Source organism: Castor canadensis, chromosome 11 (genome assembly GCF_047511655.1).
Source record: "Castor canadensis chromosome 11, mCasCan1.hap1v2, whole genome shotgun sequence".
In the NCBI taxonomy this organism is placed as follows: Eukaryota; Metazoa; Chordata; class Mammalia; order Rodentia; family Castoridae; genus Castor; species Castor canadensis.
This window is the reverse complement of record NC_133396.1, coordinates 37,696,618-37,710,030: the sequence shown is the minus strand read 5'-3', so window position 1 is coordinate 37,710,030 and position 13,413 is coordinate 37,696,618. Positions and strand designations below refer to the sequence as shown.

Sequence of the window (13,413 nt, the reverse complement as noted above, 5' to 3'; positions counted from 1 at the left end):
CAGATTTTAGGTGCCATTTCTTACTTTCTTGAAGTTTTCTTTAAAAAAAAACAACAACAACAACAAAACAGAGCCAACGTATATCTCTATACTGAGCAACAGCCACCAAACCAAGGATTTTAGACAATTTTATATAGGAATAAAACAATTCCAAAAATAGAGGTAGTAAGAATGCTCAGCTCACTTTCTCAAGTCAAAAATTCTTTCCTTTTCCAAGATAAGGGTGACAAAGAAGGTCAAAACAGTGTATTCTCCTTCATAAACATCAAGTGCTTACATAAGAACTCTCTGAAGGGCAAGTGGAATGTATGTAGAAGTGAAATGCTGACCAAGTTGACCAGGATGCACTATGGATCTAATGGGAGTCACTCATCTGTCTTCCTGGCAGGGGATTAGGAATGATAGCTGATAATGGGAAATGGGAGGTAGGGAATGCAACTAATAAAAGAAAGGAAAACACAAAGGTGGAAACAGAGATGGGCATATATTATTTGTTGTTTCATGTATACTCAGAAGGCTTGGCACTGGGCACAGTTTTATAAATTGAAACAATTAAATATGCCACAGTTGCTCTTAAACTACTTCCCTCCAATATTTCTCTGCTCCCTTCTTTCAGTTCAGCCCTCTATCAACTCCATTTCTTTGTTCTACTTTTGGTCTATGACTTTGCATCTCTGCTTCCCAGATGGTCCCAGTTCCTTATTTTTAGCCTTTCCCAGTTCTTCCTTTTGTTCTACATCTAGACCTTAGATTCTAGAGCTAGTTTATAAATGAAGTTTATCCTCCTTAAGGGGTTAATAAACAACATTAATTTGGGGTGGTGGTGGTAATGTGTTCTTACCACATGTCATAGGGGGCCAATCAGCCTTTCCTATAAGGCACATCCTTCCCGCATAAAGGATGCATACTATTTCACAGGTGGTCATGATTCGTTAAGTAGTATTTTCTTCCACTGAACTATAAGAAAAAGCATTAAAATCTCCCATTTTCTCCTCTCTGACCTGAGTCTTCCACCACCTAGGACAATCATTCTTTGAAGTAGCACTAAATTTTAAAGTTATAATTTTAAAAAACCTTTCCATTGCATATTACATATGCAATACATATTGCAATGCATATTACATATGGAATTCATATATGATTATTTTTTAAAGACAAGGTCTAGTCCAGCCTTGCCTTGAACTCTCAATCCTCAGGCTCCTGAGTTCTGCATATATATGATTTTTGATCCTAAAAACAACCTAATGTTGGTAGGCATTATTATAGATATCAATAATAACCAGGATATGTAATTGCTTACTATGTGCTTAGCCCTGTGCTTAGAGCCTTAGTTTACCTGACCTTCATCTTTCAGAGAAGAAAAATAACTTGCTTAGTAACAAAAGAAATATACTAATAGTATATTGTAAATAATAAATAGTAATATTTCTAACAGTAATAGAGTTATAAAAATATGTAATGGGGGAAAAAGCAAAATTTTTAGAAATAAACATGAAGAATCTGGCAAATACCACCATACCAACACCCTATTCCAAGGTATTTCAGGACAGCATAGTGAGCTCTTAGGAGCACAGCTGGGTATTTTTAATTTTGGAGAGAAACACTATGACATATGTTATCTGTTGGGCCCTGCACACATGACTAAAGTTAGGCAGTCACAGTTTAGCAGTAGATAGTGCTACATTCCTTTTAACAATGCTCTATCTTTACAAACCCAGTTTTATGTTTTGTTTTGTTTGCAGTTTCTATGGTAAAAAGTAAGCCCTACACAAAAATCAATGACGAATAAAAAAACAAGGGTGCTACACGAAAGCTGATTCCATGGTTTGAGTATTACAAATATCTCATTAGTAAGTAACTATAATTATTCAAGAATGAAATATTTTTTAATTCATGAATACTGTTTTGTTCAAATGATTATTAAGTTGTTAGGACAGAAATGCTCACAAAGTTGTTTTCATTTAAATACTTAATAAACAGAAACATTAGGTAATATCTTTTAGCCCAGTGGTAGTGAAAAAATTACTCAGACACTAAGGGTGACATGAATCAAGGAAGTTTGTGAGCTTCTGACATAAACTATATGAAAACTATAAAACTTCAACAAATACACTTGAATAAATGGAAAAATATACCATGTTTCTTTTGGGAAAGAGTGCATGTGAAGATGTCAGATCTTCCTAAATTAATATGTAAATCTAATGTAATAAAAAATCATTATGGAAAGCTTTTGGGAATCAAAATCAGAAATGAGGTCGAGGGTGTAGTTCTGTGGTATAGTGGTTGCCTAACTTGGGCCAGGCCCTGGGTCTAATCCATAGCATGGGGCGGAAGGTGGGGTAGGGGGAGGGAGAAATGGAGAAACCCTATATATATATAAAAGCAAAACAGCTAATAAGACTTGGAGAATGTGAAGAAATTTGCCCCACTAGAATAGTTAATAGTGTGGCATTAGCCCAGGAATAAACAGAACAAAAAAGAAGAATATATGAATTATTCGGTAAATAGTATTTGATCAATTAACATTCTAGAAAGTGCTTACAGACAGATTATAAAAATGCTCAGCTTCACTGGTAATCAAAAATACAAGTCAAAATAACAATTGCGAGTTTTATCCTACTTTATTAATTGACAGTAATCAATGTTGGCAAGAATAGAGAAAAATTAAAAGAGGAAACAAGCACTACCACATACTGCTAGCTAGGAATACAGATCTTGGGAAACCAATTTGAAATTATTTTTTTTAAATCTTTAAAAATGGTTTTTGACCAGTAACTATGCTTCCAGAAATTAACACAAAGGGAATAACCAGAGATATTCCTAAGAGTTTATATAAAAGAAAGTTCAGCTCAGGGACATAATAGTGAAAAATTGGAAATAGTCTGCTGAATGTTCATATATGACTAATTAAATATGATGAGATACTATGCAAAAATTAAGCTTCATATTCTCAAATAATACTTTAAGAATGTAAGAAATTTTTTAAGGATAGTTTTTTAGTAAAAGGAACAAAGTTAAGAGATACTCATCTATTATAATCCCAATTATGTAGAATGTGAAAAGACAGTAAGAATTCAAGAAATTCATAATTATGGCTTCAGGGTAGGACTGTGGCTAATTTTTATTTTTTCTTCAAAATTATTTACACGTTCCAATTTTTTGAAAATAAGTAAGCATTGTAAATATACTTTAAAAACCTCATTCAATAACAATGTCCTTCAGCTAATAAGTGATAGAGCTAAGATATAAATCTAAGACATCTAGATTATGTAAGAAGCAATCTTCAGTGTTCTTCAAGGTCGTGATCAGCAGGACATTAAGTAAAAAATTACTATAGTCTCCTTTCTTTAGTCATGGCTAAATTATTCTGGCATATAAATACCTACCTGGATTCTCCTTCATCCTCCACATGTTCACAATGGACAGAGTTGAGAGCACTGACTCTCTTATAATCTTGAGGGGTCAGATATAAATACTTGTATCCCTGTGAAGCACAAATAGTTATTAACTCCTTATTTGCGATTGTCACATAACCAAAGACACTGCAAAGCATGCACAATAAAGCTTGTTCCAAAGCTAGTTTTAAATTGCCACATCACTTCTCGGAGTTACTGTCTAACAGGATATGAGCATAGACATAGATGGAAGTGGGTATTTTTTTAGTCACTGATTGCCCTTGAAACATGGTATCTTGTGGTTGCAACTCCAAGTATATTCTCTTCATTTCATTTTCAACAGGGTTAAAGGGTCTTTGGAGGGTTTTAGTGACACTTGTATTAAAGATATCAACATAAAATCAAGAATTGTGTGAATTATTACTTTTCATTCTCTAAAATCTTTACCATCAATATATATGGATAAAGGATAATTGAGAGGATAATTCTAGGATATTCAAAATTGAACTCATGCTTTTTTCAATAAATAACTCCTATTTTTATTTACATTAAAAATTAACATTTCGTAATTGATTTACTTGAACACCAACATGTATACATTCACAAATAAAACAGAGTATCATGGTACTCTACTTCATTTAAGAAGTTTCTTTTCTAAAGGGAAGGAGAAATTGAAGTAGGAACATTGATTGGAGGGATAAGTGTCTATATGCTAAAGGGATAAGTCCAGTAAAGAGGAAGAAAGTGGTGATCTAAGAAAGAGTGGGGGGATGTGTTGATCTACATCCTGAAGATGGCAAGAGGGGAGAAAAGATCAAGGGTATAATTATGAGGAGAGATGGCCTTAGGTGGGAGCAGGGATTGTTCATACAAAACACTCTTGTAAGGGTATAGAGGCAGATACATGGAAGTTTGTGAAAGTGCTGAAGTTCTTTCTTTTTCTGAATAAATTAGGAGGCAAGGTCTGATACTGGTAAAAGTGAGGATGGGGGAAGAGGGTGGTGAAGGCTTGTGATATCATCCAGGAGGTGAGTAAGCTTGAAATGAAAGTAAAATTACTCAATAAAAACTGCATATTTTTCTCCATCAGTGTTCAGCTGTGCAGGTACACACATAGAGTAGATGGACTGACTTGGATTTAAACACCATTTTTGTAAAGACAAAGAGTAGACAGAATGAAGAGGCAGCAACAAAGTTTAGGATATAAAATAATAGTAGGAACAATAATTGTAGGTCCTGGTGAGTTCAAATGATTGTTTCTGGAGAACTAGAGTGTGAACTGGAAAGATAGAAAGGAGAGGTGGCAAAGAAAGGGATGCTTGAAATTGAGATTATGGGGAATGAGAGGCTGGGCAAGGGTGTAGGACAGGACCATTAGAGGACAGGAAGTCAAGAATCCAAGAAGCCAGATTATGGGAATGATCTTCTTATTCATCACCTGTGGATCTAACAAATCACCAAGAATTATCACGTGACTAGTAATACTGGAGAAAGTGATGATGTGCTAGAAATACAAAGATGCAAAGAATAAGCGGTTGTGACCAAAGGGTGGGGAAACACTATTAGACAGGAGTGTTGCACAGCCTAATGACATGAAGCTCAACGATGGGATTTTTCAGAGAGAAGGAAGAAGAAAGGGCCTGGAAGTAGCAATGAGGAGTCAAGAAGATAGTATTCTCCCTCTAGGTTCAGTAGTACAAGGGAAAGGAAGAAAATAGTCACTATTTATAAAGGCAACAGAGGAGAGACAACTTTCCAGTAGAGCATGTAGGTTGGAGAAGAAGCTGAGATATAAAGGATTTTGTTGATGCCTGGTCTGAAATCCTGGAAGGCACAGTGGAACAGTCTAGAGATACATACTTTGGGTTTACCATGTGCTATGCTAAATGCATTCCTATTATATTATCTAATGTTCAGCTAAAGAAACAGCAATCTTTTCTGAGGCTGAAGGAAAAAAACAGGTGAATATATTGGCAAACAATTTGTCTCTAACATGGTGTCTTAAGGAATTTTTGTAAGTAACTTCATTTGTATTTAGTTTTTATCACAAGTGCTGCCTTTTGAATTCAAACCTCTTCTTTTCCCCACCTCTCTACACATGTATATATATATACACTCATATGTAACCATTTAGTGTCTTAAAGTATTATCTCTTCTTAGTCTGTACCTTGTAAGGATCCTCAGGATCTATCCAGGCCACATGAAACATATGACGAATTTCTTCTGCCAATCCAATTCTTGCTCCACTGTTGGCTGCTACATAGATGCGTGGGATACCCTCTGCCCTGGCAAGTTCAGAAGCTCTGAGAAACAGTAAATCTTCCTGGGGCCCAAAGGACCCAATTCGGTATGTGATGTCATTGCCAATAACAATGATATCCCGGCCTTCTGGATATTCAGGACTTTTAAGGGTCATTTTCCAAGCTACCATGCCAATCTACAAAAATACAAACAGATGAATTTAACTTCTTACATGCAGAGTTTTTTTTTCTGGGTTCCCTGCAGGTATGATGCTATACCTAAATACATACTTCAAGTAAAGATATTCACAGCTATTTTAGCCAAATTTTCCAGAAATTAAAAAATATATATATTCTAGTATACTGCTTTGGCTAATGCTAAGAATAGTTGGTTTACTATGTATTCCAAAGCTGTCTGAATTCCTTCATTGGGTCTACTCAAAGTACATGGGAAAAATAGACTAAATGCACAAGACATATGTGGAAGAATAGCAAGGCAGTGGTGACTAAATCCAGAATTGCCATTTCACTAAACTATATACTAAGACACTATTTTCCAGGTTTAGTGACATTCATTCCAAGAAACCTTTAACACATGAGGGAGCAGAGACAATCACCTCTCACAGACTGTATGATTTTGTGATATGAGGTCCTTTCACTGTCCTCTAGTGTTCGGTGGGAATAAAAGAAGCATTCATATTGGCTTGCTTCAGGTATCCTCCATTTCTGCAAGGATTTACTATTGCTCAGCACTGTATCTTTTTGAACATCTCTTGCTGCTTTCTCCCTGCACCAGAAAACCAAAGAATGCACAGAACTAATCTCTTGCTGCACTATGGTGTATGTAAATTTCTGCTGTCTGTTCAGCAACATCTGACCAGCCACACAAATAAATGATATTGACTTAAAAGGCAGAGGTGGCATGTCCCTTCCAAAACCCTCATGGCCCTCTCCTCTTTTAATCTCCTATATGAGAACTAGTCGATTCTACTTATTTATTCACTAGTCCCATTTCTTTTCTATTCTTTTACACCCCAGTTACTGCTGCAGATTCTCATGTCTGCCTGTCTGCTTCCCATATACTTGGGTAAGTAATGCTTTCCATCCTCTCCCCGCCCTTTCCTTCTGTCTCTTTTTTCCCTCACTGCCCCCACCACTCACCCCCAAACACAAAGCCTACCAGATGAGCATTCCTGGTCCTGCCTAATGGAGCCCAGCCACATCTGCAGCCTTGGTCCCTCATTCCCAGGCTGCTGCATATCACCTCATTGGGGAGCTGGCCATCAGGAAGGGCCATTAACAGATGTAAATAGCAGCATCCCTGGAAAGCCACATGCATCACCCAGACTCAACCGGGCCAGTGATCATAAGCTCTGAGTACACATTCCTCAATCCAATTGCACATCCACTGTAATCAGGCTGGTTGAAGCTTTCCACACAGATATTTGTGATTCTCTACTATATCTATCTATCTATCTATAAACAGACACAGCTAAATATAAGCTATTTAATATATCATAGCATTGGCCAAATACAAATCAAAGTATATATAATACACAGGAAAAAAATCAAATCACTTCCTCAGATAAAGTATCATTCTATCTGTTCATAAAAGATAGAAAAGGGAAGGAGAAACATACCATCTAAAAAATAGCACAGAAAAGCCCCAAAATATCAGGAGAATTTCAGTTGTAGTTTTTAAGGTGCTAGTTAATATAATGCCTGTGTGTGAAGAAATATTTTATATGCCTTTTCATTTACTCCTCTAACCCAACGTTCCTTTGTTTTTTAGGAAAGAAAAGCTATTTCTGGTCTTTTTTTAAATTCATTTGTAGTTAGGAAGATTGATTTTTATATCAAAAGTTATGCTATATTAACCTTAGTCACCCAGGCCACAAACAGCTTAGACACAAGCTCTGAAGAATCTACTTCCAGGCCACAAACAGCTTAGACACAAGCTCTGAAGAATCTACTTCAGCATTTGTGTGTTAATGTAAACACTGTGACTATGTGGCACTGAGCTGGCAAAGAATACTCTTATCTTTCATTAGTTAGTATCTGGGGACTCTGTGTTACTTGGTCAGTCAGTTTAGCAGTTGGCCAAGTCATTATGCTTACAATATTGACTTCTAATTAGGTGTCAACATAGCAGCACCAAGAACACACTACTCTTTATCAATGTCTTCTCAAAGTGTGTTCCTCATCAACCCTCACCCCACCCCGCCACCTTCAAAAGTACCATTATAGAACGGAGAGTGTTAGCCCAGTCTTAGTACATAAGATTCCGTACTGGAAGAGATTCAGTTTTGGGTTACAACAATGGATAAAAATCCAAGAAAGCATCTGTGACTCAATTTACATTAAAATTTGATGAAACAATAGGGCATATAATGGTGAACCTGGGCTTTGGAATTAACCAAACTTAGATTTAAATCTAGATATTATCACTTATTAGCTTTGTGGGCCCTGAGTATTTTATTTACCCATATTGAGCTTCAATGTCTCCACATGCAAAATAAAGAAATCCCATGAGTTTGACCAACTGTTGGAAGGAGAAATTACCTTCAAAGTATAAAATTTGCCCCTTTCCTCTCAACTTATACAAATCCTACCTATTCCAAAAGTTTCATCCAAATTCTATTTCCCAGAATAAAGTGACCCCTCTCTTCTCTGATCTCTTACTAAGACTTTCATGTAGAGAATTCATTTGATAATTAATCACATACTACCCAGACTTTTTTCTCCATATTTTTATTAGTGCATATTAATTGTACAAAGTGGGTGTTTCATTGTGATAAGTCAATACATGCATATAGTATACTTTGATCATATTCACCCCCTTTATTTCTCTTTTTATTGCCCCTCCCCACCTTCATTTTTGGTTTTTTTTTTTTTTTTTTTGGTGGTGGTGGTGGTGGTGGTACTGGGGGTTGAACTCAGATCTGTGCCGCCAACTGTTCTTTTGTCTGGGCCAACCTGGACTGCAAATCTCCCATTTATGCTTCCCCATGTAGCTGGGACGACAGGTGGGTGCAACCATGCCTAGCCTTTGGTTGAAATGGGATTTTATGAACTTTTTGCCTGGGTTGGCCTTGACCTCAATCCTCCCTATCTTCACCTTCCAAGTAGCCAGGACTGCAGGCTTGAGCAACTAGGCCTGGCATCATTTTCTTGCAATTTTTTTTTAAATGGGTTTCATTATGACCTTTCAATATGCACATACAATGAGCCAGGATTTCTTTTAGGTTACCATCTTGACCCATTACATCATCTCCTCATGTACTCTTGCAGGACCATGTGTAGGGACACATGATATGAGAGTAATAAATATTTACTAGCTCCATAGTCATTTCATTTTAAAAAATAATACTTGGAAAATAGTCAACACTGTGAGTTTAGAACACTGTTCATGACTGATATCTAGAGATTATAGAATAAGAGTCTTTAATATCATTAAACTGTTTTTAAAATAAGAATAATAGGTACTATTAAGTGAACATTTATCATATGCTGCACTGCACTTATGTGGGCAAATACTGAAAGTGGTTAAGAGCTTAAGTGGGGAAGTCAAGAGCTGTCAAGAGCTGTCATGCTCCAAATTTCAGCTTTATACTAGTTGGAAAACCCTGTACAAGTCAACCTTTGATAGTCTCATTTTTCCCAATTACAAAATAGTAGCACCAGCTGGGCGAGAGTGGCTCACACCTGTAATCCTGGCTATTGGGAGGCTGAGATTGGGAGGATCACCACTTGAGGTCAATAGTTGATACTTAGCAAGATCCTGTCTTGAAACAAAAATAAACAAAAAAATGTCATGATAAGAACATTTTTGGAAGGAAGTAAATTGGCTACGTGTGGTCATTGTTAGTGTTCTGTGTAGCCTTGGAAAATGATGGCTATAAAGATTATGGGTAGCATTTAAAAATACCCATAATGCAATACCCAGTTAAAAAAAGTAGAACAAAATTTCATGCATACCATAATTATAAGAGCAAAAGAGTGTGATTGTTATGGGCACAGACTCAGGAGCCAGAATCTGAGACTCTGAAGCTAATAAAATAGTTTCCCAGTCATCTAATGTTAGGTAAGTTACTAACCTTTCTGTGCCTTGTTTTTTCAATAGTAAAATGAGAATAATAACAACCTACCATATAAGTCTGTTGTGAGGATTAAATATGAGCTAAGTCCTAGAACAGTAACTACACACAGTAAGTACATAGTATGTTTTATTAACTCTATCTAAAAGCATGCTGGGGGAGAAAACAAAAAATGAAGAAAAATAGCAAAATGAGATATAATTTTTAGGATGATGGAAGTGTATTTTTTCATTTTCCAAATATTTTTAATGTGTTTATATTATATTGATAACTTTAAATTTTTACAAATTAAAAAATAAGAAAAAAAAAGATTACCAAATACTTCCTTCCTAGGTAATAGGTATATGAGAGTTTATGTTATTATCCCTACTTTGGCGCACACTTGAACATTCCCATAATAAAAAAAATGTTTTTTTAAAGGAGAAAAAAAACCATCTCACTGGTTTATGGATTTCCCATGTTTTATAGGAAGCAATTCTGGATTTTAGTCATACTTGGTAGATTGTATTTATGTAAAATCGAGAGAGGAATAAACATGAAAATTAAAAATCAAGAATGACTTTAATGGGAAGATATCAAGAACTATCTTAGTAGCTGGGCATGGTAATGCATGCCTTTAATCTCAGAATCTCATCACTTGGGAAGCTGAGGCAGGAGGATTGCAAATTCCAAGACGGCCTGGGATATTTAGCAAGACCCTGTCTTAAAAACACCAAAACAATCTTGGTTTCTTGGGGGCTATCATTTCATCTTTAAAAAAGAAATGCTCTGCAATGCTATGGGAGAATGTAAATATATGTATATATAGGTTTATACAATATTAATATCTTTACCTGAGAAGTAACTGCTTCAGTGTTTTTCTGGTCTGATGGTTAAATACATATTTATACTTTTAAAGTCAATATTTGTACAATAGACAAGAACAGTGCCTATCAGCTAAATACATATTTAGGATTGTACCACATGTATTACAAACATGTTCTAAAATCGAAAGCTTATATTTATACAGAGCCTTTCATTTTGACGGGGGCTAAGGAGCTTTACAAACATATGTTCATACAAGGATGCTAGCTCTAAAAGTCAGGCAAGGTATCAATTCACCCACTCCCCTACTTTTTCCAGCAGTGCTGGGTAGGAACACATGGTATCAACACATGCAGGTCTGCAACAGCTGCAAAGATATATAACACAATAATCTAGTGGTGATGCACAGTCACTGAAAGGAGGATTACAACTTGAAAATAACAACTGCTCTCCTCGAATCCAGAAGCACCAGGGCCATTTCCTGTTTTTAAATTATTCTCTACCAAACTCAACTAATCACTTGACAAAATTGTATTTGATACTGGAGAAGGTTTCTGAATGCAAAACACTTTCTGTCTGATGACAAACACTAGGGTTGAAAAACACTTCTCTCTGCCCTTGTTAGATTTAGGGGGGAGAAAACAGGGTCACAACATTCAGAGAAATGACTCAAAATATTCTATCTAAGAATAGCTTTGCCTCAGAGGATTGGGTCACTACTTCAGAAGACAGTCATAGATAGCCCTTCCCCTAATTTAATTAGGACACCATACGTTTCTCAGTCAAATTACTTTACATAGATGGGTCTATGTTACATATATAATGATGATTTTATATACCAAATTCTGCAATCACTATGAAAGTGTGCACAAGTGTGACAATGTGATTAGGAATTTGACATTCATTGATTTCACATAAGCCCAAGCTGCCTTGTATATGAAGCAAAGAAAAACAACCAGGGAAACTCTCATCATGGAATCCCCTTTATCCATCTCTTTTCCTCTTATGTTTTTACACAAGTGAAATCTGGTAAAGATAACATTATAGAACTAAGGGCTGATGAAACAACCAAAGGGCAACCTGTGGCCTGCTGGGTGAGTTTATGTCTAACGCGTTTCTGACTCAGGCTTGGCATGGCAATACCAGCATCCTCTTTCCTGGCCACTGCCTCACTCAGGCAGTGACTAAGCAAGTGGTCAGACGTACTTACTGAAAAGGACATTTTCATTAGTAGCCATGAATAAGTTTCAAAATATTTAATTTCAGATGATTTTTAATAACAGAACTTCCAATGAACAGATTTCTTAGATTTAAATTATCAACCCAAGCTAATTATCTTAAAGTGAAAAAGGGAAGAGGAGCAAAAGAGTTCCAGTGAATAAGTTAAGGATTAGCAGAAATAAATATTTGCTTTCCTTATACAAGTCCTGAGGAGAAAATATTTCTCTGATCATATTCTGATCCTGGAATAAACACACACAAGTAGGGAGGAGGGAATGGGGAGGAGAAAGCAAGCAGAAAAGAACAGTCTTATTTAACTGTTTTTATATGGGTAAAATGATTTGTGCCACAGTATTTCCATAAGAAGTGGGACCATTATTTTCCTGTAGAAACACATTTGGTTTGAAAAGTATCACTGGACAGGACGTGAAAATCAAACCAAATGAATTATTCACAACCTCCGATCAGAGGTGATCATTATTTCTGATGCTCCAAACAGTGATTAGGATTCTGCCTTGAGATGTCATTTTCTCACTGAGTAACACCAGCAATACAGAAAGGCATTATCTATCTATCCATATATGCATTTTTTCTCCTGGGAAGATCCTGGTTTAATGTTAGTATAACAGATACTAAAAACATGGTAATATTAACATTTATTCTGGTACCCATAAATGCCATTAGTCTGGCACAAAATGTCAAAACTAATCATGACCCAAAATTAACACCAAAATTGACATCAACATTAATTGTACTATCAGTGTGAAAAGAATGTGCAAGTGCGCACAGCCACTTTCCAAAGCTGCTGTTGTTATCATAAAATAAAACAATAATGTTAAGCTCAACAGAAAAATTTGAAGGGAAAGCCAAGAAGCAAAACATAACAGGATTTTATACTGTGAGGGTATAAAGAAAGGAACTCTAGCTACACTATGGGAAGTAGAAAGGAAATATCTGTACCGTGGTTGCTTTTTTTTTTTTTTAACATCTCCACACATAAAAGAGTTCAGATATACCAACATCTTTCCACACAGATTTAAATATAGGCTAGGTTGTGGCTAAGATGGTGATACTTAGTCATTTCCCATGCTAAGAGTCTTAAGTGTTTTTTTGCTTTTGTTTTAGTAAAACAAATAGCTATTGTTCTAATTCCGCTAATTCCAGGAAGATGGCCACCTAGAGAAGCAATGCAAAGAATTCTAGAATGTCAGAGCTGCAACAGATTTAGGCATTATCTACATCATAAAAATGAGAAAAGCAAGATCCAGAGAGAAGTAATTTGAACTTAAGTTCCTTTTCTGATACATAACAGAATGTTACCTTTTGCCCCCTTTTGTATCTTATATGGAATATTAAATCTGTACTTTTAATTAGAAACTATAAAAATAGTAAATTTAACTATTAGTTAAAATTTTAACTATTAGTTTCATAAACGATATGATGAATATCATAATATACTACAGTTTTTTTTAAAGATGTATCTTAAGTCATAGGCAATAAATATTTGACTTTGTCCTATTTGTGAGGGCTGGAGACATGGCTCAAGCAGTAGAGGGCCTGCCTAGCAAGCATGAAACCTTGGGTTCAAATGCCAGTACTACCAAAAAAAAAAAAAAAGTAGCAAACTTTAAAAAAAAAAGTGGCTATTGTCCTATT

General features: G+C 35.8%; 1 protein-coding gene across 13 annotated transcripts in view; it reads right to left on the bottom strand.

Annotated features, from left to right (window-relative positions):
- Nucleotides 1–13,413, bottom strand: part of Acaca (acetyl-CoA carboxylase alpha) — a 268,903-nt gene that overhangs the window by 58,496 nt on the left and 196,994 nt on the right. For all 13 annotated transcript variants that reach the window (XM_074046276.1, XM_074046288.1, XM_074046285.1 and 10 more), the window contains 2 exons: nt 5,563–5,832; nt 3,387–3,484 (listed from right to left, as the gene is read on the bottom strand). In XM_074046276.1, the coding sequence (XP_073902377.1) occupies nt 3,387–3,484; nt 5,563–5,832 (368 nt within the window). The remainder of the gene's footprint in view (nt 1–3,386; nt 3,485–5,562; nt 5,833–13,413) is intronic.